The sequence below is a fragment of the Glycine max genome, chromosome 16 (assembly GCF_000004515.6).
Source record: "Glycine max cultivar Williams 82 chromosome 16, Glycine_max_v4.0, whole genome shotgun sequence".
NCBI lineage: Eukaryota > Viridiplantae > Streptophyta > Magnoliopsida > Fabales > Fabaceae > Glycine > Glycine max.
In genome coordinates, this window is record NC_038252.2 from 35,428,666 (window position 1) to 35,453,899 (window position 25,234).

General features: G+C 33.4%; 3 protein-coding genes across 5 annotated transcripts; 2 read left to right on the forward strand and 1 right to left on the reverse strand.

The window, feature by feature from the left end:
• Window positions 1–4,147: 4,147 nt before the first annotated feature.
• LOC100800902 (early endosome antigen 1) lies at window positions 4,148–9,520 on the forward strand. 2 transcript variants are annotated; one of them, XM_006599532.4, is made up of 8 exons: window positions 4,148–4,546; window positions 4,761–4,961; window positions 5,046–5,168; window positions 5,353–5,393; window positions 5,493–5,586; window positions 5,800–7,650; window positions 8,676–8,773; window positions 8,964–9,520. In XM_006599532.4, exons 1-8 carry the CDS (start codon window positions 4,478–4,480, stop codon window positions 9,205–9,207), a joined length of 2,721 nt encoding a protein of 906 aa, XP_006599595.1. In that variant the 5' UTR covers window positions 4,148–4,477; the 3' UTR covers window positions 9,208–9,520. The 2 variants fall into 2 exon arrangements, with proteins under 2 accessions (XP_006599595.1, XP_006599596.1); XM_006599533.4 differs by having other exon boundaries at window positions 5,496–5,586.
• A 1,775-nt stretch (window positions 9,521–11,295) lies between these two features.
• LOC102659840 (protein SHORTAGE IN CHIASMATA 1-like) lies at window positions 11,296–19,074 on the reverse strand. Its single transcript, XM_041010397.1, has 8 exons — window positions 18,811–19,074; window positions 18,557–18,616; window positions 18,374–18,460; window positions 18,185–18,256; window positions 15,850–17,777; window positions 15,301–15,508; window positions 13,413–13,910; window positions 11,296–12,873 (listed from the first exon to the last, which is right to left on the reverse strand). The coding sequence occupies exons 1-8, from the start codon at window positions 19,072–19,074 to the stop codon at window positions 11,296–11,298; spliced, it is 4,695 nt and encodes a 1,564-aa protein (XP_040866331.1).
• Window positions 19,075–20,675: 1,601 nt separating this feature from the next.
• LOC100801440 (low-temperature-induced 65 kDa protein) lies at window positions 20,676–24,967 on the forward strand. Of its 2 annotated transcripts, none has more exons than XM_026126247.2 (5): window positions 20,676–20,820; window positions 20,939–21,169; window positions 21,435–21,764; window positions 22,192–24,132; window positions 24,752–24,967. In XM_026126247.2, the coding sequence occupies exons 1-5, from the start codon at window positions 20,748–20,750 to the stop codon at window positions 24,820–24,822; spliced, it is 2,646 nt and encodes an 881-aa protein (XP_025982032.1). In that variant the 5' UTR covers window positions 20,676–20,747; the 3' UTR covers window positions 24,823–24,967. The 2 variants fall into 2 exon arrangements, with proteins under 2 accessions (XP_025982032.1, XP_003549082.1); XM_003549034.5 differs by having other exon boundaries at window positions 20,677–20,820; window positions 24,728–24,967.
• Window positions 24,968–25,234: the final 267 nt, after the last annotated feature.

The following is a 25,234-nucleotide window of genomic DNA, read 5'->3' on the forward strand; positions in this document are numbered from 1 at the left end:
TCAAGAAGAGTTGTTATGGAAATTAAAGCAAGATATATAAGAAATCAAGAGAAAGAAAAAGAGGTATTAAATGAGGTCTCCACCTTCTTCAAACGAAAAAGAAAAGAAAGTAAGAAAAATACCAACAGTGTCTTAATAATGTGCAAAGTCCAAAGAGGATCGAAGGGAAAAAGGTTGGTCCCATATACAATTAAAGACAAAGACCAGCAAAAAGAGTTTCTTGACTTAAAAAAGAAAACAAGAGAAAGACTAGAGAGAGTTTATTGAAGAGTACAAAACTATCCAGTTCTTTAACTAAATAAGATATATAAACTTTTGGTTAAATTGCAAAGTAATTTACAATTTAGAAAATATTGTAAGAATTGCAGTAAAAAATAAAATATTTTAAAATAGAAATTAAATAAAAAAAAGTGTATAAGTTTAAATATAAAAATAAAATAAAAAATATAGCTAGACTCTGTACGTATATATAATAACATGCTGGAGCACCTAGTCTTATAAGCAGAACGAGCACCCAACAAACCTGAACTATCTTTTTATATTAATTATAATTTCATTAATTTTCTAAGTTATTTAAAATCTTGTGTTTTTCATTTTAAAATTGTAAGATATAGCTATAAAAATATAAAATAAAAAAATAATTTATTAAAACATAAAAAGTCAAGAAGCATATATATATAACTGTTCACAAATAAGTGAATAAAAATTAAATGAAGTAACACATTAAAATATTTCAAAAAAAGTTTAAAGAAAATGCCATTTGGAAGAACTTTAATTAATATTATAGATAAATTATATTCATAATATATATATATATATATATATATATATATATATATTGACATTAACTGGTCCATATGAGAACTTTACGCGTGTTAGATGTCATCTTCAATCACCTTATCAGTATTGTCCAAAAAATTGGAATACATGTGAGGAAAACAAGTAGACATTTTAAAGGTGTCTCTTTCAAACAAGAGAACAAATATTAAAATTAAAGAGGAATATGCATGCTTTGTAGACTACCATTAATTAATCTGCAATTTTCTATATACATATACTAGCTACTTGCAAGTGTTTAATACTCTGGGCTTGGCTAAGAGAAGAGATATTTGTTTGGAATGTCTTAACAACTTAATTATCTTCCATGTGATGGATCTTGTAAAATCCCATTGAGGATGAGCATTTGTTCTAACTCTAAGTAAAGTTAAGGCTAAAAAACAAAACGAATATATTCTTAACTTGGAAATATTAGACTGAACCAAAACTACTTATATTTTTCTTGAAGAAGCTATGGTCATTTATTTAATTAAGGAGCATGCATGCAGTTAAATATCTCATTTTAATATTTTTACTATTAATAAGTTTTCATGTCAAACCGATTAAATAATAAAGGTCTATTTTTTTATTAAACAGGTTTACATATAATTTAACTTAATAAAAAATATTAAAAAATATAGACCTAACATTAATTTATCTTAAGTCTTTGGAATGAATAAGTAAATTCACTATGCATAAAATATTACCCCTTGACCTCTGACCTCACAGTCCATGTTCATAATAACCAATAATTTGATTGCTTTTGAAAAGGTAATTTAACTTTATAATTTGTTGGAAATTGCCATCATCATCCATTATGCAAATTAAATTGCAAGGACGGGACAATGATAGAACATGCTGTTGTGGCCCTCAATGAGGTTGCAATATGGAGAAATGGGACAATTTCTTTAGACAAATAACCAAAAAATAGAGGTTTAAAAATGTAGAGAAAACTTCTTAGATCCGTTTAAGGGGTAACGAAAAAGAAAGAAAAGGAGGGTGATTGATTTGGGAAAAAGAGTGAGGATAAGATCCAAATCCAATTAAAAGAAGTTTGACAATGATGCTTACTGTGGAGTTGGGTACTGTTATAAGTAGCATTTTAATGTGTATTGTAATGGATAAATATTTATTTTTATATACTCAGAATTTGCATGTAATAAATAAATATTTAAAATATATCAATTATATTATAAATATATAATAAATAATTTAATTTGTAATACAAGATTATTTTTGAACTAAAATAGATAAACAATTAAGGAAAGTAAGTATATAAACAAAGATAAAAATATTTGAAAGAAATAGTTTTTTTATCAACTGCAAAAGAGTGTATGAAACAGATAACAAGAAAAGAGAGTATTAAGAATATCAAATTGAGAAGAGGAGAGTTTCACACCTAAATTGAGAATTATTTTACATTTTTTTATGTAGAGAATTATATATTAATTTTACGTTAGAGCAAGATGGAAACAGTAAAACTATCATCATTAATTGGCGTGGTGAAATAATGCACCGAACGATTTAACACGAGTTGTTATAAATTTTATTGTATAAAAAAAAAATTCGATTCTTACGTATTAAAAATAAAAGACTAGCATTAATTAATGATTGACGGATATGGATCGTTACATACAATACAACTATAGGAAGGTCTAATAATTTGATTGTAGCTACGTGGACAAGGTTCATTGTCAATATAATTGTACCTAACAGCTTATATATATATAGACAGAAACACTTGTAGTATCAAGAAGAAGTTTTGACGCAATATAAACTTGTTATTTAAAATTAAAAAATATAAATGAGAGGACGTTTTATAAATTTAATATATGATATCATTCTAAAAATGGATTAATAGAAGCCATAAACTAATTTCGTTAGCACCTGTAAATTTATAATTATATATGCAAGTTATATAACAATGAACTTAGAAATTTGAAGAAAGGGGAACCATTTTACTCACTGATCGAGTCGTTGCATGAGTTAGGTGCTGCCTTTATTTGTTGGCGTGGTGTAATGGTGTTGTTGTTTTTCTTTTCTTTCCTCTTCTCTACTTTTCTGGAAGTATTGCTGTGGTGTTTTTGTCAAAGAATTAGGACGTGACGAATGAATACACTTAATGAATTCAGAATCTGATGATAATAAACAGAGAACAATTAATAATTTATTTAAGATCCATTAAAAACATCAAAATTAAATTATCAAAATGATTAAAAACAAACTTATATAGTTGATCTATCACTTATTTTATGGATTGATAATGAGTTTATCTTTCATATATTTTTTATGATAAGAATCATGCATAATAAATATATTAGGTCAGCCATTTGCTGAAAATTATTTTGGTTTATTAAATTTTTTTTTAATAAATTAACCAAGGTGTTTAAATTAATGTTACGTAAGTTTCAAGTTTTCTGTATCAACTTTTTGTTTATTGGCTTACTCAAATATTAATGTTTTATAAATACAAAATTAATTATTGCAAATGTTAGATTTATCATACGATTCAAGTTTATACAGTAAAATATACTATCATTTGAGATATATTTCTTAAGTTAATCTCAAGTAAATTGTAAACAATCTCTTCTTAATTAATTTTTCTAGATCATATTTTCTTTTTCATTTTTACACTCAATTCCTTAATTTTTTTTCATTTGATCTTCTTTTTTCATTCTCTATCTTCTTTAATGTTACACTATTTATTTTAATAAAATTATATTCTTAATATCATACTGTTCATTTCCATTATTACATTTTTTTAAGGGTAAGAAAACAAATTATTTATTATTTCGTTTGATCTTTATTAAAATATGTACACTATTTATTATTATTTAAAAAACATTTTTGGCTACAAAAATACATATGAAAAGTCATAAATATGTTCTTTTATACATTTTAAATTTATTTCCTATGCAATTAACAAATTTTTAAAATTTCCAATTCAATAAACTTATTTAACATTTTTTTATTTTAACTAAATTCTTTTTTCAGAGTTTAGTTGTTTTATTGTCCAATTTTAACAAATATAATTAAAGATAGTTTCACACTTAAAAATTAAAATAACGTGAAAAAATCTATTAGAAAAGAGAAAAAAAAAGAAGTGTTTGAATTTGTTTACCATCGAAATTAAAATAACGTGAAATTATTTTTTTTTTATCATACGAGTATACATAAAGATTTTGGTAGAAAAATAAGACTCACATGCTTGTCGGCTGTGTGTGCACACCAAAAATTCAAAAAGAATAAAGAGTTGTCGGGGTTAATTTTGTCATTTTAAATTTCCTCCTTTCTTATTCACAAAGTACTAATGAAAACTGAAAAAGAAAACCATACGTCTCATCTTTGTTCCTTTTATTTATTTCCTCTTGCCCTTTGTTAAACTTTGTTTTAGAATGTGTTATGGAGAAGCTTTTTTATATCAAATTCATTTTTGTTTTTTAGTTTGCTAACCATGCAAGTTCAGTACAAAATCTAGCATCTCTTTGCTTTCAGAGAACCCCCATACATCACTCCAGTGATTAACTAAATCTATCAAAACACCAAATCAAAGTTTCAAAATGAACACAGTATCCCCCAAGTCACCAATGAGGTGCCTCTTATAAAAGCACCGTCTAGCATCTACAATACAAGAACTGCAAAATTTTGTTAGCCTGAAGCCATGTTCAAGTCACGGAGCAAGAAGAACAAGATTAAAGCTGTATTCAAACTGCAATTTCAGGCAACTCAGGTAAAATGAAGCGAAATAAGTATTTATCCATTATATACTAAATGACAAAATGAGGTTTGGCCTAGTAGTTACAAAGTTACAATTGTCATTTTGTCATATTGCCAGGAAGTTTGAAATTTAATACAGAATCACTTATCACATTGTAGATTTAGGTAAGTGAGTTTGATAACTTACTTATTGTGGTGAATTTCATGCCAATGCATTATTTCATCAGGTGCCAAATATGAAAAAGTCAGTACTGATGGTAGCTTTGGTGCCGGATAATGTTGGGAAGCCGACGGTGAAATTAGAGAAAGTTGCTGTCCAGGATGGAACCTGTTTATGGGAGAATCCAATCTTTGAATCAGTTAAACTCGTTAAGGACACAAAATCTGGAAAACTTCAGGAGAAAATCTACCATTTTGTTGTCTCAACTGTAAGCAGTAGATTTAATTGCATACTATCTTTTACCTGTCTAGGATATGTTGCTGGAAAGTCTAATCTCTATAGGTTCTTGCAGGGATCTTCAAAATCTGGCTTTCTTGGAGAATCCTCGATTGACTTTGCGGATTTTGCTGCAGAAACTGAGCCACTGACTGTTTCCCTACCTCTGAAGTTTGCAAATTCAGGCGCAATCCTACATGTTGGTGTCTTCTATTCCCCTCCCCACCTAGTTTCTTGTCTCTCTATATCATGCACATGATTACACATCTTTAAAAATATGGGCTTCATCAGAGCTTTTTCTTTCCATTCATATTCCATATTATTTAATATCATCAGATTACAAAAACCAAATATAATTCCTCAAATAACATATGTTGAGACAGGTGACAATTCAGAATGTGGAAGGGGTACATAGAGATCAAAGGTGAAAATGAACCATGCAGCCAGCTAATTTAGTTTAATCTCTACAAATTTCCCTTTGTTTCTTGATTTTACTTCTCTCCTTTTTATTTACCTGTTGCAGCAGTTTCAGAAATGGGGAAGATAATTGGAATGGAAGCTCAAGACACCTACTGAGCATTTGCAGTACAGATGAAGGTTCTCATAATGCTGATAAAGTAAGGTTTCACATGATACGGTGGCTTTATTCAGCTAGCAATTTCTATTGTACAAAGTTGAAAATTTCCTAAACAGAACCTTCTTAAGAGGATAAATTAAGAAAACAAATAATCAATATTACAAAATTTCAGTAACTACTAATATTTTAAAGGATGAGAACCTGACAAAGACAAGCATCTAATGGCGTCACTTCTGTGGCAACTTCATGGCAGGATTTTCCCCAGCTATTACCACCCTTGAGACAAAATTCAATGCCATCAAGAGGAACTATTGAAACCATTGCAACAAGAGCTCAAATGCCTCATATGGGGCCAATGGGTTCAGCATCAGATAGGAGTTTAGGTGACTACTGGAGAAAAAGCCTGGAAGATACTCTTCCTCGAGAAAGATTACAAGAGCCTTCAGATAATGTCACTGAGAACCTCAAAAGTGAAGTTGCTTCTCTTAAGAGGAAAGTGGAAGAATCAGAACATGAGTTACAATCGCTTCAGAAGCTGATGGAGAAGGAATGCAGTCGAGGACAAAGTATGTCAAGACAGATAATCAGCCTCAGAGATGAGAGAAATATGATCAAAACTAAATATGAGCAACTCCTGTCCCAGCAAAATGAGACCAAATCTTCAAAAGCCTTACAGACTGAGATTGCAGATGCTAGACAGCAGTTAGAAGCAACAAAAGAAGAGTTTCTTTATGAAAAAGAGTTTAGTTCTAATCTTCAATTGCAACTCCAGAAGACACAAAACTCAAACTCTGAACTGCTTTTGGCAGTGAGAGAACTTGAAGCAATGCTGGAACAAAAGAATAAGGAATTGTTGGAAAATAATAAAGAGAATGAGGATGCCACAGAATTAGATCACTTGAAGCAGAAAATTGCAGACCAGAATGGTGAAATAGACAATTATTACAAGCAATGTGAAGAGCTAAATGGGCACATAAAAGAGCTCAATTTTGAATGTGAGGTTCTGAAGAAAGAAAACCTGAATATCTCTTTGAGATTAAAACACGGAGAAGAACAACAAGTTGTGTTGCAAAATAAACATTCAGCTTCTTTGGCAACTATAGAACAACTTGAATCACAAGTACAGAGATTAGAAGAGAAGATAAAGAATCAGGCAGATGATTTTTCAGAGACTTTGATTTACATCAATGAACTTGAAAATCAAGTCAGTGATTTGGAGAGAGAACTGAAAACGCAAGCAGAAAAATTTGAAAAAGATTTCCATGCTATGAAATGTGCAAAACTTGAGCAGGAAGAACGGGCCACCCAAGCAGAGGAGACATTGATAAAGACAAGACACAACAATGATCTCAGATGTCAGCGTTTGCAGGATGAATATAGAAGTCTTTCTGTTGAAATGGCATTGAAAGTAGAAGAAAATGAAAAGAAGACCATGGAAGCTTATGCAGAAGCTGATGAATTTCGGAAGCAGAACAAACTTATGGAAAAAATGCTCCAGAAATGCAATCAAGAGCTCAGGCTTATTACAAATCAGAATGAATCAAAACTGCAACAGCTCTTGAACCAAATAGATTCAAAACAAAAGGCAATAGAAATGATGTCACAAGAACTAGAGATTAAGTCCAAACAACTTGAAGATCTACAAAGGCACAGGGATGAACAGGATGAGGCATTATCGAAGCAAATTCAATTGCTCAGAATTGAAATTAGAAAGCTGATGGCAGAGGAGCATGCATTGTCTAAAACTGAGTCAAAAGAGAACATGACAACGATGTTAATGCTAGAGAACAATGATGAGGAGGAGATAAGGCTTGGCACCCTAATGTCAGAAGTAGAAATCCTTAAGACCCAGCACAATGAATTGAAACATAACTTGCACACGGAACAAGCAGAGAAAGAAAATATGAAGAAAAAAATATCTCAATTAGAAGGAGAGCTGAAGAAGAAGGAAGAAGAACTAAGTGCTGTAGAAAAGAGGCTCAAGAATAGCAAAGGACAAGCAACAGCCACAAATATGAATTTGGCTTCATGGCACTACGAGAGTGCTGCATCTTCTTCTTCCACTAAGGATCGCAATAGTATGTCAAAATCAGAAATGCACAAGGTAATTTTCCAGCTCCTTTGCTTAGAATCGTAATTAAGAATGTTAGTATCTCTCTTGCATATTAGGTCAGGTTGCATGTTATCACCACAACCACCCCCTTACAAGTACACTACATAGTAAAGAGAATTGAATAATCAAGATAGGACCCAAGCAGATTGTCAAAATTTTCTGAAATGAAGTAATAATTAGAATTTTCAACAAACAGATGAATCATCATTTTCAGGGAATGTCAAAAATTTTAATACCTACTGTAAAGCGAACATTTGACATGAACACAACAAATACTTAAAGAAACTGTGTGAAAACACATTATAATCAGTTTGGTCATACTTACATGGAGTGCTTCTCCTTAATGCTTTGGGGATGATAATGCCATTTTTTAGTCATTAATACAAAGTTAAGTCATATGACAGCTGTTTGATGATCAATGCACTAGACTAAAATTTTGTGCTATCTGCCAATTGATAGTCAGCAAAGTTAACCGCAATACATTTTATATTGTACATTGCCTGTGTTGCATGCAATAGAGTTAGCAAAATGAAAGAGTAGGGATCATTAGTATTTTTCTCTCTTCTGTACTGTGAACACAATTTTGTCCCCTGGTTAAGTAGGTAACAAAAATTCAGGGTTCTGTGTTGTGCCTTGAGCTGTTTTTTCTAAAACTAATTTGAAAATCAAACAAATTACTTTTTTTTTTGCTGCCATCCTATATCTTATATTTTAGTAAATAAAATGAATTTTAAAACTTAAAACTCTGCTAAAAGAAATATACAATTAACCAATGAACTTGTAGCTCAGTCTTAGTCTTTAAGATTTGAATGTGATGTTAAAGTCAGAGGTTTGGTCCTCCACTAATTGATCTTTCCCTTCTCTCTCCCATGAGCTTGAATCGAATATTTAACCTAAAAAAGAGGAAAGAGAGACAATAGCTAATTAAAGTTTACTTTGGTTTTGATTAGCACACATTAGTTGATGACTTGATTATATACATTAACTTATAATTTTTTTATATTGGTAACATAAAGGAAATGGATGATGCAAACACCCTTGTTGACAAGTCTGAAATAGGAAGAACGATATGCACTTCAGCTGAGAACAAAGTTTATCTAGCATCACACACAAGGTAAAATCGAATTCCTTTTCTATCGTCTGAATTTGTAGTTCCCTTGAACACAACGCATTAGACTTCTTATCATCCATTAACATTGAAATAAAAAATTGGTGCTTCAGGCTCTGATATAGTACACCACTCATGACTCATCTCATCCAGGATGTTATTTATTTTAAATTTTGTCTCCTCTTTACATTGACAGTGAAGTGAAAACTTGCTTGGAGAATGAGGTTATCATCTTCAGTAATGATCATGCTGGTGAGTGTCATACAAATAAATTGTTGAATGAAGTGGAAGTACTAAAGGAAAGGAATAAATATATGGGAACTCAGCTGAAAGAAATGGAAGACAGATATTCAGAGATTAGTCTTAAGTTTGCAGAGGTAGAGGGAGAAAGGCAACAACTTGTTATGGCTCTACGTAATCTCAGGAATGGTAAGAACTAGAATTCTTTACAGGCGTTATTGCTCACGTACAAAATACACATGGGTTATGAAACAGACAGGATATCATGGTCATTTGGTCGAATACAGATCAAGCTTAGCCATTTCACTTCAGTCGAATCTACATTTTCACCTCCTCCAATTTAAATTTGCTGGGCTGCTTAGTTCATTATTTCGGGTCGAATGATGCATTGAATTGACAAGGTAGCTATGGGTTGTGGCCTCAGATAGGCTATGTAGAAAATGGATTATAATTTATCATCTATTTGAACAATTTTGGGGTACATATATTGCAAACTTTATAGCCGATTAATAAGGCCAATGATGCTCAGATTTTTTTTTAATCAGAAAAAGACAATTCTTTTTTGGTATTCAACGGGGCTAAAAAGCCCGGAAAAAGAAAGCTACACAGAAATTAAAGGAGGAGTCACAGCTCCCATCGAATAAAAAAAAACAATTGGCTTAAAAAAGCACGCAATTGTTCAAACATCAAAAAATCTCCCTCAGGTCTACACCCCAAATTAGCAAAAGACAATTTGAATATATATAAACCGAGTAGCACCAGCAATGCCACTAAAAACTATATGATTTAAGGCATAGTTGCCCGATAATGTCAGCTAACAGAGGTTAGGAGTATTTTAACTCATTATATGAGATAAAATAATTACTAACCAAAGAGAATAATACTCCAGCTAGCTAAAAATAACCAAAACCATCCCTTATACATTTTATTGAAAATGTGAAAGATCAAAGAACAAGGCTACTGAATTTTGAAAACCTATCATCTAGCTGTGGTACTTGTGCTTTTCAAAAGCTGTTGGCTAATTTAGAAGCACCGATTTTAATTTTCTAAATAATTAAAAAGGGCTACTTGTTTTTGTTTTGTTTACAAAAAGCTAAATTTAAAAGCAGTTTGACTGTTGATTAAATATATATATATATATATATATATATATATATATATATATATATATATATATATATATATATATATATATATATATATATATATATATACACACACACATATTGTTGGAAAAAAAATCACCTGTATGTAATATTAACATTTCTTTTTAATCATTTTGGTTATAGCAAAACATTTCTGAATTTCTTATAATTTTGGTAAAATAATAAAAATAGAAGCACTAACAATTTTTTGGTTAAATTTTGTACCAAATATGCAAACCTTCTTTTTTTATATATGGATATGAGTAGCCTACTAGCCTATGATACTTTTTGAATAAAGAAGCAGACTTTTTTGATAGGAAGAATCAAATCCACAACCTTTTCTTCTTTCTTAACCACCAACCAACTTTATATCTCTTACTTTCCACCATTAACAGGGTGAAAAAAAACAAACTAAAATTGCTATCCTAAGCAGGATCGTAGATCTTAAATGAATCATCATGTGAAATCCCCATTGGCTTCAAAGATAGATTATCCAGTACGCTATCTAACTTCCTGTTCTGATCTCGAACTCCATTTTCATCACCAGTCTGAGAATTACCCTCTTATTATGGTTTTAAACCAAAATACCTTTTAAAAGGTTAAAGCCACTGACGTATATAATATAAATTCTCCATTCTTTTCTTCAATGATGGATTATTGTGCCTGTTATAGTCCGCATAAACTAGCTGGTAATTAGGCCAAAAAACTCCTTAATACAATGATGATTAATAAGTAATAACTATCATTGCAGACTTGGATTCCCTATCATAAGAATAAGAAACATTCAATGACGTAGGACAATATGAGTCATTAGATGAATGAGTATAAATCTATCTAACGGTTTATATTTTGTCACGTGTTCACCGCACGGTGAATATGAACGAAAACTTCCCACCTACATATTGCACCTTTTATGCATTCATTAACACATTGGGAGCAAGATAAAACTAAAAAGGAAGAATAATTCTACCCCCTTTTTCTATCTATGCCACTTATGGCTATATTGCTTATTGCCGTTAATGCATTGAAAAAGGTTATATAATTTGGTTAAAATCATTTGACTATTGCACTACTTATATATTTTCACTTTAACACTAGCATATAATCAAAACGTACCTTCATCGATCTCTTATCATTAGGAGTTCATGTTGAAGTGGAATATCTTGCTTTCTTGATTGAGTTTGAAGATGGACCTGATTGCTTCTGTCTTTTCTGTTCCGGAACATTTCTAGATGCTCTATTAGGTTGGTACTTAAACAAATCAATTACGGAAGGATTTATTCTCTTAGAAGTCTTGGACATGCTCCCTGGGTACCCAAAATAAGGGCCAGAGTTCTCACTTGATAATGATTTTTGACGCAATCCGCTCTTTTCTTTTACTTTATTAATAAACTCAGTTGTCCAAGGTGAATTCTTTAATATAATAGCTGACTGGCGGGCAAATGAGAATGGAGTTATGCCCAAATGTGAGATTTCCTCCTTGAATGGTGATTCTAAGTTTCTCATCGATGCCTGAGTTACAACAATGTTTTTGCGGGGCTTGAAATCAGGAGGAAAAACATCTTCTCGAAAATCTGGTTCAGGGTAGTTGTCAACTTGTCCTCGTGTATCTTTAAAGGATCTCCATATTTTCGATGAGCTGGATGCTGGGTGACTACTATTATCAAATGACAATTTCCTTGCAATTTTATTCTTTCTCATCTGATCTGTCTCTGCCATCAAACTTGTGAAGTACATGGAATCAGGAGTGGCAAAGCTTTTATCAAATAAGGGGTTATCTGTCAAGTCCACCACCTCACCTCTAATGTCTCCATGCAGCTTCTCAGAATTACTAAAGTTATGCCAATTCACACCTTTGCCCATCAAAGCAGTGCCCAGTATTTCATTTTGAGCCAACTCTTTATTTTTCAAGGATAAACTGGGTTGTTTCAGTTTCTCTGATTTGTGGGGAGCTTTGCAGTTCCCTGGTGAATAAGAGACTCCAGAAAGGTTTCTCATTGTAACTGCACCGGTGCTTTGCTTTTGACTGAAAAACTCACTCATGGAAAAACTTGCGTTTGCGAAGTCACTAGATCTCCCTGCATTTTTTGACATACCAAAATCAAAAGGTTTTGGCAAGGTAGAGGAATCCGGGACAGCCTCAACTACTTGATTTAATGTCTCAAATTGCAACAATTCATCCAAAGATGGTTCATCTATCTGATCACTACTTATAGGATTTTTTCTTTTTCTTTCATTTTCAACTTCATATAAACAACATCTATCTGAGTCCAGACCAGAAGATACTGAAGAGGAGCAATCTGTCATTATGGATTTTGAATCCTCCGGTTCCCCATATCTGCAGAAAACACTGAATAGAGAAATACTTTCTTCTGGAACATGATACTTTTCTAAAACATGCATCCTTTGCTCATGTGACCATGCAAGAAACTCATTAAGCATGACCCCTGAAGATAGTATATAGTGTGCAGTTAAAGGATTTATTCCAGGAAATTCTGTAAGAAATGACTCGGCAAAAGTTACTGAGTCAGGCATTTTAGGATACAGACCCCTTGTCATATTGGTAGCACTCTTAATGCAGCTTACAATAACTTCATTTGTCAACTCAGGTGAGTAAGAGAAGAATATCTGCAAATCAATTCCCAGGCTTGTTGCTGCAGCATAGAGCCTATCTGAGGATTCCATTACAGTTGAAAGAAAGTTAAGCTCTCCTTCAAACACCTGGAAAGAGAATATAACATATTTAAACCAGCTCAATGTATAGGTACCTAACAACCACCATCACAACAACTCTCATATCTTAATCATATTTACATTTATTATGATGCTTCTATTCCATCATATCTCAATATAATAAGATTCAGAAAACTAATTATATCAGCTACCTTGTACTAAGAGTTTATATCTTCCAAGCATCTAATACAAAATGATGATGGCTATGATTAAAATCCCTTAATCCCCTAATCCCCCTTTCTGCAGGGGTTTATATAAGTTTTTACTCTGTGATACATTAGTCTTCCAAAGGGTCTAAAGGAAATTTCAAAAATAGAAAAGCTGAAGCCAAGTTCTGAGATTGAGATTCTTTCCCTCCAAAAGGCTTCTCAAATCTCAAATAACTCCTAACAAAACCAACTGGTCAATGTCAAGTACCTTCAATTTTTCTAGAGCACTACTTGACATTGCAGTATTTTATAGAAACAGTTAAATAAATAAATAATTAAATATCACACAAATGTAATTAATATAAAAATTGAAATTACCAGAAAGCAACCACGGAAGTAAAAACTAAGCAATGTCAGAACATCTGTGGCAATATTCTCAATACATAAAGGCAAGCTTGAGGATGCTTCAGTCGCAGGAGTTGCTTTCTTCCCAAGGTTTCTACTATCATACTGTGCCAAGCAAATAGCAGAACTTAATATAATATCCACAGGCAAATCTAAATCACGTTCAACAACTTGAATTCCTTCTTTCTCCATTGCAAGAATTAATTGGTAAGAGCTTCTTCTAGACATTATCATTTCCTTATCTACATTTTGAGTATTTACGATCATAACTGTTCCAGGAAAAACCTCCATGCTTTTATGATCATGCTCAGTTTTCACAGCAGGAATTAGTGGCGCATGATTATCTGCTTCAGGTGCAACCTTTGAAGATTTTTTATCATAGCTTTGCTCCACAGGACAAAAGTTCAGTAGTCTCTCCAAGTTCTGGTTCATACTTTCCTTATGATTGAAAATGAGACGAGTCTCACTTTCCTGGAAGACAATCATTCTTAGTTGCATGAGTGAGTTCATAATATGTTTACAGGTTGATTGGTAGACAATATATGAGCTAGGAATTAAGAGTAAAAATCAATTGATGCAGCTAATTCAGTAATTCCAATTAAAATAGGCAACAGATGAAAGCATTTTATTTCAAGACCAGTACCTCAGAAATTCCAACTTCGTTTACTATAATCACAAATTTGAAGTTGCAGTCATCTTCCTCTGTGGACTAAACTTGTAATTTTGTTAATAATTACCAGGCTAAGCCATTAACCCACCACTCCCCTTCAAATAAAAATTGTTTCACATTTCCGTATCTGTTCAAATATAGTATTCCTACTAAAGCCTTCTTTCTGGTCTACTTAGACTGGTACACATGCAGAGATACAGAAGCAAGAACCTGTTGTTACATTTCAATTTAAAACCAATTGACACTAAGTGAAGTTGCCTAACAAATATATAAGCTGCACCCCAAGAACTGAGGCAGGCGATATGAGACTTCCAAACACATGTCACAAGTATGATACTGTCCCTCAAGTCGTGAATAAGTAATACACCAAATTAGTTGATTAAATTACGAATATCAGTCAATTGAGTTCCTGAAATTACAAAGTCTTTAAAATTACCGACTACAATCATTTCAGAATTTAGTCTCTGACGTTATATAAAATGGTCATTTTAGTTCTTGATATTACAAAAATAAGGACTAAAATGGCTGACATTTGGTAATTTCAGGAATTAAAATCACACTTTTGTAATTTTAAGGATTAATATGACTACTTTTTGTAATTTTAGAATTTTGGGCTAATTATTTCTTTCATTTTTTTTTATCCTTTTGCTCTTAATGCCTTCTACTTTGTAAGGTACCACAAAAATCCACTTTGTGGAGAATCCAGAGTAGGGACACTGGGGAGTGTAGTGATGGCCATAAGAGGTCAATGAAAGAGCTACAATTTGAAAACACATTATAGTTGTGTTTGAGCATTTCCTTCAATGGAGTAATGAATTATATTAGTTCCTGTTGTAATCGAAATCTCAAAACATGTTGATGTGTTTAGTTCTTGTTTCTCTGTAACAGCTTCATATATTTTTTTCCTCATAAATGAAGTAGCTCTATTAGAGAGAAAATACTTCCCTATTATTGGTATAGCATATTTGAAATCTAATTTTGGAAATTTTATCCGCAGTTTATCTTAGTATCATAAAACCCTATTCGTGTATGCCTGTTTACATCCCAATACGTGAGATATTTTACATTATACTATAACAGTTGAGCTTGTGCAGATAAAAATATATGGAGTAAGGAACTTAGACAAATAATTTCTGAATTTGTAGTATAATATAGATTCTTTATATATTATCCATAATCATAGAGGCTTACCATTAACATTTCAATGTTTGGGGGCATTTCAACACCTTCGCAGAGTGCTTCGAGAGCAGCATGACCATCCAATTCAACCCTCAAAAAGTGAAGATGAGGCAATTCAACCAAGTTTTGTGAAAGCTCAGATATCCTAGATGAGTCATATGGGCCTCCATATTCCAAGATAATGTCAAATTTGTTCAAAGGAAACAAGGGAAAAACATGCCTTCAATCAAACAGAACAGTTAACTTAGTTTTGTAGCAGAAAAAGTATGATAAAAAAATGGCACCAAAAAATTTATGGTCTGATTTGATGCTCACGATGTATGATTTGAACAACTAATTTGAGGAAATTGAAAGGAATTCGGTTTCATTAAAATAATGTAAGCATGGTCCTTATGTGCTCACCATTTTGGATTCTTGTTGCTTCATACCCAATATACAAAAAGAAAATCCATGTGTCGAGAATTGGCAATTTGAAAACATGCTAAACATATCTTGTACAAAAAATAAAGTGCAATTCTATGTATGCAATATAAATAAAAATATCCTCAAACAAAAGCTTACTTGTGTGAAACCAACAAGCAGTCTGAAATCAGAAGTTCTTTCGTTTTAGTATCTGTGTCCTTAGGCACAGTATTGGCATATGGCTGATTTCTATAAGAATCATTTAGTTCAATGAATGATAACCCTAGGGAAAGGAGGATATTTTTCAATGAATACCAGAATACTTCTTCAGCCACAATTAAAGTTTTTGAACTATTCTGTTTGGTGTATGACTGTAAAATCTTCTTGACAATTGTTAATGATGGGTGTGCCATAGTAACATTGCTGTCCACCTTCCCCTTTTCATCTTTGATCAAAGATTGGAGGAAGCCTAACTTTGATTTCAAATACTCCAAGTTTTGACATAATTTGTCTAAATACAAGAATGCTGGATGGAGACCATAGAAACACAAGTACCAAGCAGCCTGTTTAATAGCACATAACACAGCAAAAGCCATATTGTTTCCATTTACATGGTATTTAATCAGCTTGTGCTTTTGAAGACCCAACAATTTTAAATAATCTGCATCCGAGTTATGCATTTTTGTCATCTCTGTATCACTGTGCAGAATGGCTAGATAGCTTTTTTCAAAATATCCAGCAAGGGCCACAATATTATCGGACAATCTAACTCTATGCAGAACAGTATGGAACACTTGTGACTGTGCACCAACCTTCAATTCATTGGATGAAACTTTTGGAATGCAAACATTAGCATTAGTGGACTCTACTGCATAATTACAATTCCCCTTACCAGTCGCTTCTTTAGGGTTTAAGAAATAATCAAGATTGCTGATTTCTGACAGAGATTTAAATAACAATGAAGCCCTCTCAGCCTTTTGTTCAGGTAATTGTTCTTGACTTCCTTGTTTAGAAGATACATGTTCTATAACTTTGCCTGAAGCAACTTCTACTGGATGATTGTCAACTAGAGGCATGCCATCAGAAAGCAACTTCTTGAACTCTTCATTTTGTTTAATGTCACATTCATCTATGGTGTCATCACAGAAAACTAGATCAAATGCCAATTTTCCATCATCAAAAGATGTTCCTCCAAAATCTTGGTTGTTCAGATCTATCTTGGCCAATATGTTCTGATACCAGTTAGAGATTTTGCAATTGCACCTATCTTCTTCAAGTAGATCCCAGCTTAAGTAAATTCCATCAGAGGCAGAGAGGGGCCGGGTCTTCAAGCTGGAAAATTGTTCTACAATGATGTCATGTAGAGTTATCATCTTTTTGTGATCAGAGATAACAGGTACGGGCAGTGATTTGAATGTGTCATCTGTTAGTGCTGTCTCATTACTAACAATCAATTCATCAAAACTCTTGAAGTTAAACTCTTTCCTAAGCATCCACTCTTCTGAAACTAAATCATCCGAAGCTTTTAAGTCATAGAAAGCTTCAAAGGTTTGCATTAAGTCTTCATCAAGGAACACAAACTCCTGGAAGGTAACAAAATTCAGTATCAGATCACTATTAGCATGCGATGTCCTTTGCAGGCCAATATTCCTATCAACATGTTCAGTTTCCAGCATATTCATAAAATCCCTTTCAGGAAACAGATCTGATAACTCCAGGCTCTTCTTTGATACACACTCATCTGAGAAAAACTCCATCATGTTATGCTTCATAGAACCCAAAAGTTCCTTGCCCTCTATAACAGATTGATATTGTTCATCAAAATTTTGAGATCTGATATTTTCAAAATATGAGTCAACAATGTCTACCAAAGACAAGCACGTGGGAGTTCCCAAACTTTCCTCATCCACTTCCAAAATAAGAAATTTGTTTTTATCAGAGTGTGGCTGGTGCTGAACAGAAATATGACCTTCTAGAGAATATGCATTTTCCCCCATCAAGTACTCTGAAATTACATCTTCAACCAACAATACTGATTCCAGAGCCTCATAAGGATATTGCCTTGATGGTTCAGGCTTGAGCATTTCCTGCAAGGAAAATAAAATAACTTATTCTCTATGAAGTTTGGAAACAAACACATGAATGGAAAATAAATAATAAAAAAACTTGAAATGTTTCCTTGTGCCCTATTACTGTATGACCTATGCAAGTTCAATTCCACTCTTATAGTTATGCTTGAACAGTTCATACTGAATGATGCAAAAAGTTATCAACATTCCAAGGATAATACTAAAACAAAATCCATTCAGCTCCTCCATATTTCAAGTTCAATAACGAAAAATGCATTAAGATATTTTATATTTTGAGAACTCATAATCAAAGCTTACAACAAGAGAATAAAGCAACTGTTTCAAGTTCCAACATCCAACTACCAGACACATTTACAGAAACAATGCATAGTTCATGTGAAATCTATAAAACATATCTTTGTTACCAGAGTATTTTCAACTTCTGGAGTTAGAGACAGCATTTGCATCCTCTCCGTCTCAGTGACACATACGTTTTCCTTTAAAATACAAATAAATAAATAACGAAGGTGAAGATTGATTCGATTGAATGAATTTTCTTAAAACACAAAAGGTTATATCATATATAACTACAAAATTAGAAAGGAGCATCTCACCAAGAACGTGCCAAGCTCTGGTATTTCGAACTGAATTGTCTCATAAACATCATCGTTCTTATCATTGAAAGCAATAATTTTACTCTCCTGCGAATAATAGTGCTAAGATCTTATCTAAATAATTAAATAAACAAAAAAATGCAGCAAACAAGGAGCATTAAATAATTTAATTGATAAATATACATTCGAAAATTTGATATCAGCTTCGGATACACGATCTTCGAAGATAACCTCCGCCTCTATCTGCAACGCAACCAAAACATCGAAAAACCGCGAGAACACTCAAGAACATGAAGCTTCATATGTAAGTACGCATTGCACATATCATAGAATCACAATTTCAGAGTGAAATTCTAACAATGATGATAATCAACACGAGCAGATCAGACAAACGCAAACTCAAAATTCACGTTGTGATTTCGAGTCTGGATGCTTACTGCGGGATTTGACGGAGTGGCGAGATCGTGAGAGTTGATGCGGATTCGGTGAGGGAGGATGGCGGGGAGGAAGGTGGAGAGCGTGGCGTGGACCGGGAAGGGGTCGAGGTGGAGGGGGAGGTGGATCGGAGGATCGAAGCGGAGGAGGTGGTGGACGGCGGAGGGAGGAGGCGGAGGGAGGCGAGGGATTGGGAAGTGGAGGAAGGGGAAGGTTTGAGGTGGAGGGAGAGCGAAGTAGTCGTTGTTGAGAAAGTGAGTTCGCATTTTCTGAAGAAGGTGCTACTAACGGACTAAACTGATTTGAATTTGGCGCTAAAAGTTTGGTATTTATAGCGCGAGCGAGATTTGGACTTTGGAGCTGTGCATGAACCGAACCATGATGAGAGAGGTTCGCTCCGATGACCCTAATTATGGATCCGATTCCAATTGTTCGTTTTTTATTATTTTTTATTTTATACACTCTTTTTATGTGTGTGTGATTTTTTTTCAAGATTTCTCTTGTTGTTTCTAGGATTTATTTTTTTTAAATGAAGGACTTTTGTTAATTGTCTTCTCATGAAGGTGTTTACTTCTTTTTTGGTTGGCCAAAGGAGCACTAAAATTGGTTAATGTGTATTAATTCAAATTATTATGGGAACCAAATTAAATATAAAATCAATGCTGAATAGTTTTTTATTTGATTTTCTTTCTTTCTAAATACTATCTGTTAGGAAAGGAAAAAAAGAAGAAAGTCATGAAGCTTCAAATGAAATGAGTAAGAGCACAGAAAATCGTAGGTTGAATTGGAATTTTGGTTTCCTTTAATTTTTTACCTGCGATTTTGTTTACTCCTGTAATGCTAGTTCTCAAATTTTAAAAAACTTGTAATTTTTTTTATTAATCTACAATTTCGTATACATTTTTATTTTTATATTTTAATTAATGATTTAAATATATTTTAACTTGATGATAAATTAACAAATTTTATTGTGGGTCCCTAAATTTTTTTATTTGCATTGATTAGTTCCTTAATAAAGCAAAAATTTTATTTTTGATATTTAATTTGAGTCATCCCTAATATTATTCTAGTAGGTCTTTGTAAAATATTTGATATATGAATTTTTTTATTAATTTATTTGAAATATATACAATTGAATATATCATTTATATTTATTTTAAAATAATTTTTATGAATAATTTTGTTAAAGAATAATAAAATAAAGTATACATTTCTATAATATATATATATATATATATATATATATATATATATATATATATATATATATATATATAAGTTAATTAAAATGTAATACATTTATATCTGTTATTATTAGACAGGAGACTGTGAGTGTGCATTTAAATACACAAGAAGAGAATAGTGTAACACTTGCATCTTTGAGAGGATAATAATGAAATGAATGTTTTAAAAATATTGTTTTAATGGAGAATTAACGGAATATAATTTACGTATCTAAATTTCAAACACTTGTATTTGATGTTTCACATGCTTCATGCCAAAGGTTGGCCAATATCATTCGTGTCATCTCAATGAATCGAGGAAATTAACAAAAGGAAATAACTTGAACTTTCTTTGGCTTCTAAACCCCCAAAGAATAGTCCATATTTCCATGCTGGGCGAAAAAGACATTTATCTTATTATCCATTTATCTTTTATTAATTATTGCATATCCAAGACGTACGTAAGAACGGTTTGTTCCTACTTCAAAAGCTCTCGTGGTGTATGAGAATGAGCCACGTGTCTAAAGCTAGTCAACACGTGTCAAGTGACAAAGATGTGTTGGTTATATATGTCACACGTGTCTCCAGTTTTGAGATGCCAGAGCCATGCAAAGGTGGCAAAACAGTGTCATGCATGTCCTTCTTTATAACCCTTTTGTTAGGAAACATTCCTCACACCGAGTACAGTGTACAAACAATTTCCTATTCATTCAATCATGGATTCAAGAGCAGTTCAAACTCATTCGCATGAACATCACCATAATTCTCACAATGTTGGGTCACACGCAGGTACGAATCTCCATTTAATTTGAATTTGTAAGTTTGATTTGGTTTTACAAGAACTTTTGTTTGCTTCCTCTAGATACAAAATATTTGTTGATATTTTGCTTCAAAATTTTGGATGTAGTGGCACATGGTGAAGAACAACACCACCATGACCATGAGAAGAAGTCGGTTCTGAAGAAAGTCAAGCAAAAGGCTAAGAAAATTAAGGACACAATCACAAAGCATGGCCATCATGACCATGAACATGAACATGGTCATGAGTATCACCTTGATGATCAACATATCCCTGATGATCATGACTTGGAAGAGGAAGATGAGATGGATGAATACCCAGAAGTCCATGGAGCACCGAGTAAGTTCTTTTCTTGCACATTAGAATTAATAGTAGTTATATGTTCAACTCTTTCTGTGTCCTTTTCTAAGTGTTGGAAACTCTCACATAGGTAGTTTAATTAGTTGCCAATATGAATTAAGACTGCTTATATATTAGTTAGACAGTTTCACTTAATGTCAATTAGTTGTTCTAGAAGGAAATTGGAGCCTTTAAACTGAAAAGAATCAAGAAAAAAATTTGATTTCTTGGGTTAGTTATAATAATATACATGATTGTTGTGCAGTTTATGACAGTGCCGCTGTTAGAGGTGCAGCACCAGGGCATGCCAATACTTTAGGGAGGCCTGGAGTTAATTTTGGAGGCACAACAGTTATGGGAGTAGAACCTCTTCACGAGCTAAGAGTTGTAGTTGTTTCTCCAACTACTGAAATTAATCAAAACAGAACCACTGACCCAACTAGAACATTTGTTGAGGGAGAGAAAGCAGTGCATCGTAAGGTCAATTTGGAGAGACCAATGTACTTGGAGGAAGATCCACATGCGCCAAGAAGTACATCTCAAGCATATGCTCCAGCCAATTATCAAACCAAAGTCACTGATCCTACCGGGGCAGGTAAGTTGAACTGAGCTGCATTTATAATTCAATTTCAATGACCTGTAGGTTATGGATTTGTTAATGTATCAATACACAATCAGGGGGTTATATATGGTGAAATGGATACACAATAAAATTTATTGTTGTTTAGAATAGTTGGACAGTTGATTTTGTGAGGTCCTTAAGTGTTTGATACATAAGTGTGATCCACAAGATCAGTAACAGTCCAAAATAGAAAATTCACTATCAGTTCTATCATCTTAATTTAAGATGAACTATATTTGTGTACCATGAGATTTAACATTTTCACTATGATTTCTATTTTTACTTGGGTTGGGAGTAATTCATAGGAAGTAGTGGTTCTTCTTAACAAGTGGAAACAATGCCTTGGGCTGATTCTTATCTATTCTCAAGCCTTTTCTGTGTCATGTCTTATGGCTAACAGGTGGGGCAGAAATTGACATTACCCCTGTTGAGAAATCTTTCTCTAGGATGGCTGTTCACAATGAGCCAAAACCATACCCAGAACCAAAACTCTTTTCAACTGTTCCTGAAACTCACTACCCTTCTGCTGGAAGCCACTCCCAACTTGCACCAGAGCTATCTTCTGCAACTAACTACCCAACTAACTACCCATCTGCTCAAAGCTATGGTCAGTACATGCCAGAACTATCTAGTGAAGTTAAAACTCAGTACCCCAAAAGCCATAATCAGTTTATGCCAGAGTTATCTACACCAACCAAAACTCCCTACCCTTCCACCAATATCCATGACCAACACTTACCACAACAATCTAGTGCAACAAAAACTCAATACCCTTTATCTGGAAGTCATGACAAGTTTGCACCAGTGTTATCTACTGAACCTAACATTCAGTACCCTTCAACCAAAATCCATGACCAAGACTTGCCTCAGCAGTTTACTGCAACAAAAACTCAATACCCTTCATCTGGAAGCCATGATCAGTTAACACCAGAATTATCTTTCTCTACTGAACCTAACCTTCAGTACACTTCAACAAAAATCCATGACCAACACTTGCCACAACAATTTAGTACAAATGCAACACATACTATATGTCCTTCAGCTGGAAGTCATGATCAATTTCTACCAGAATATCCAACTCAAACCAAAACCCCACAAACCTATACCACCACCCAAGTTGAGGAACCACACTATGAACCATCAAACGAGAGCAGTTACACAGATAAAATCTCCTCCGCAACCACAGCAATAGCTGACAAAGCCATCACTGCCAAAAATGTTGTAGCTTCAAAGCTCGGATACGGTGATGACACCACCGAAAAAACTCAAACAAATCATAAAGAAGAGAACACAAGCAATGAAAAACCGTCAACAATCACATCAGCAACCTCAGCCAAAAACACTGTCTCTTCGGATCACCAAGAGAACACAGGCAGTGCAAAGCCATCAACAATCTCTTCAGCAACCTCTGCAATAGCTGATAAAGCCATATCAGCCAAAAACACAGTCTCTTCCAAGCTCGGATACGCTGACAACAACACCGAAACAACTCAAGCAAGCCATCAAGAGAACACACAACCATCAACAATCTCTTTAGCAACAGCTGCAATAGCCGATAAAGCCGTCTCAGCAAAAAACACCGTAGCTTCCAAGCTCGGATATGGCGACAACACTGAAACAAAAACAACTCAAACCACTCAAACAAGGAATCAATTAAAGAACACAGGCAATGAGAAACCTTCAACAATCTCATCAGCAACCTCTGCAATAGCTGATAAAGCTGTCTCAGCCAAAAACACCGTAGCTTCGAAGCTTGGTTTTGGCGACACAGCAACAACAACACAACAAGAGAAGAGAACTGACCATGCTGCTGCTCCTACAGAATATGGAAAAAGTGTTGCTCAGTCCCTGACAGAGAAACTAGCTCCAGTTTCTGGAAAAGATGCTGGTGTAGGAAGTGGTGTGAAGTCCAAAGTTTCTGGAACTCAAACTAGTAGTATGGGTGTGGAACAGGACAAGGGGGTTTCTGTGAAGGACTATTTGGTGGACAAACTGAGGCGTGGTGATGAAGACAGGGCTCTCTCTGAAGTGATATCAGAGACTCTGCACAAGAAGGAACTGCCCTCAGTGGAAGTTACTGAAGAAGGTGTGAGAAAGGTGGTTTCTGATGCTGTGCATAAGAGAGAGGATGATCCTGAGAGAAGAATGGAACATCAAAGAATACTGGGAAAGGTAACTGAGTCAGAGGAAGTGAAGAGAAGGTTAGGAGGTGAAAGTGTGGTGACAGAGAAAAAGTACCAAGAGATGTATGTGAATAGTCCAGGTAAAGGTGTGGTTGATAAGGTTAAAGGTGTGGTTGGGACATGGTTTACCAACCCAGCAGAGAATCAATCTTCACAAGGTAAATAACAATGAATAGTAGCTCTAGTTGTCTCCATGAGGTTTCTCTTGTTTGATCAATGCCTTTTGCAAATTTTACTTTTTTCTAAATTAGTTGATTGTATTCTTTTACCATACTTCTCTGACTAATTCTTTTGTTACTCTTCACATTCTGCTTGAGTTTTGCAGCTAGACAAACATATTTTGTATCGATATTAAAATTTATTTTCTCTCTATTTGTTTATTATATTTGTCTTGTGACATTTTTTCTAGTTTCTTATCTTGGAAAAAGTGTTTTGAGAAACAAACGAAATTATGATTATGTATGTTTCTGTTAGTCTTAAGACTTGATTCCAAGATGAATCGCAGTTATTTGTTTACTTGTTTTGGTCATGCTTGCATATTTTTCTATACGTTTCTTTCTTTCTTTTTTTTTTTTTTCATTTTGTAAGAACTGTTTAAAAAAAAGTGGAGTATTTTTTATCCTAGTGGTTTTAGACTTCAGTCCAAGGTGAGTTACAATTTTATTTTTTTTTTTACTTTATTTTGGGTATGCTATTTTTTACTGAAGCAAAGTGCCACATAAATTTTGAATTTGTGGTTTGCATGGGTCGAAGATTCATCTATGAATTATGAGGCAGGAAGGGCAGAAGTGGAACAAGCTAACCAAGGTGCAGCAGGTGAAAGAAGGCTGCAGGAGTCATCTAATTGAAGAGGTGCTTTGAAGGAGTCTTTGCTTTGGGTGATTGTGTAGATTTTCTTAAAAGCTGTTTCTATATCTGTGTGTCTTCTTCTTTGTTGGAAGAAAGTTAGGATGCTCAAGTCACAGTAAAATAAAAAATTTGTGTTTTTTTTAATGTTTATGTAAATATCCAATTTTTTCCGGGTTTATTTTTATCTTTTAAATAAAAATATTTAAAATATTTTAGAGAAAAAGAAAAAAGAAAAATTATAGAAGATGTGACAGTTACAAAATTGATCATCAGAAAACTGGAGTAATGGTGATTCAATTGAGCAAAAAATAAAATATTAGTAAAAGATAACGTCATTGAAGTTGGTAGTCTAAAAACAAGGAGATGGTGGTATAAAGGAATCCTAAATTGTTCTTGGAATATAAAAGAAGA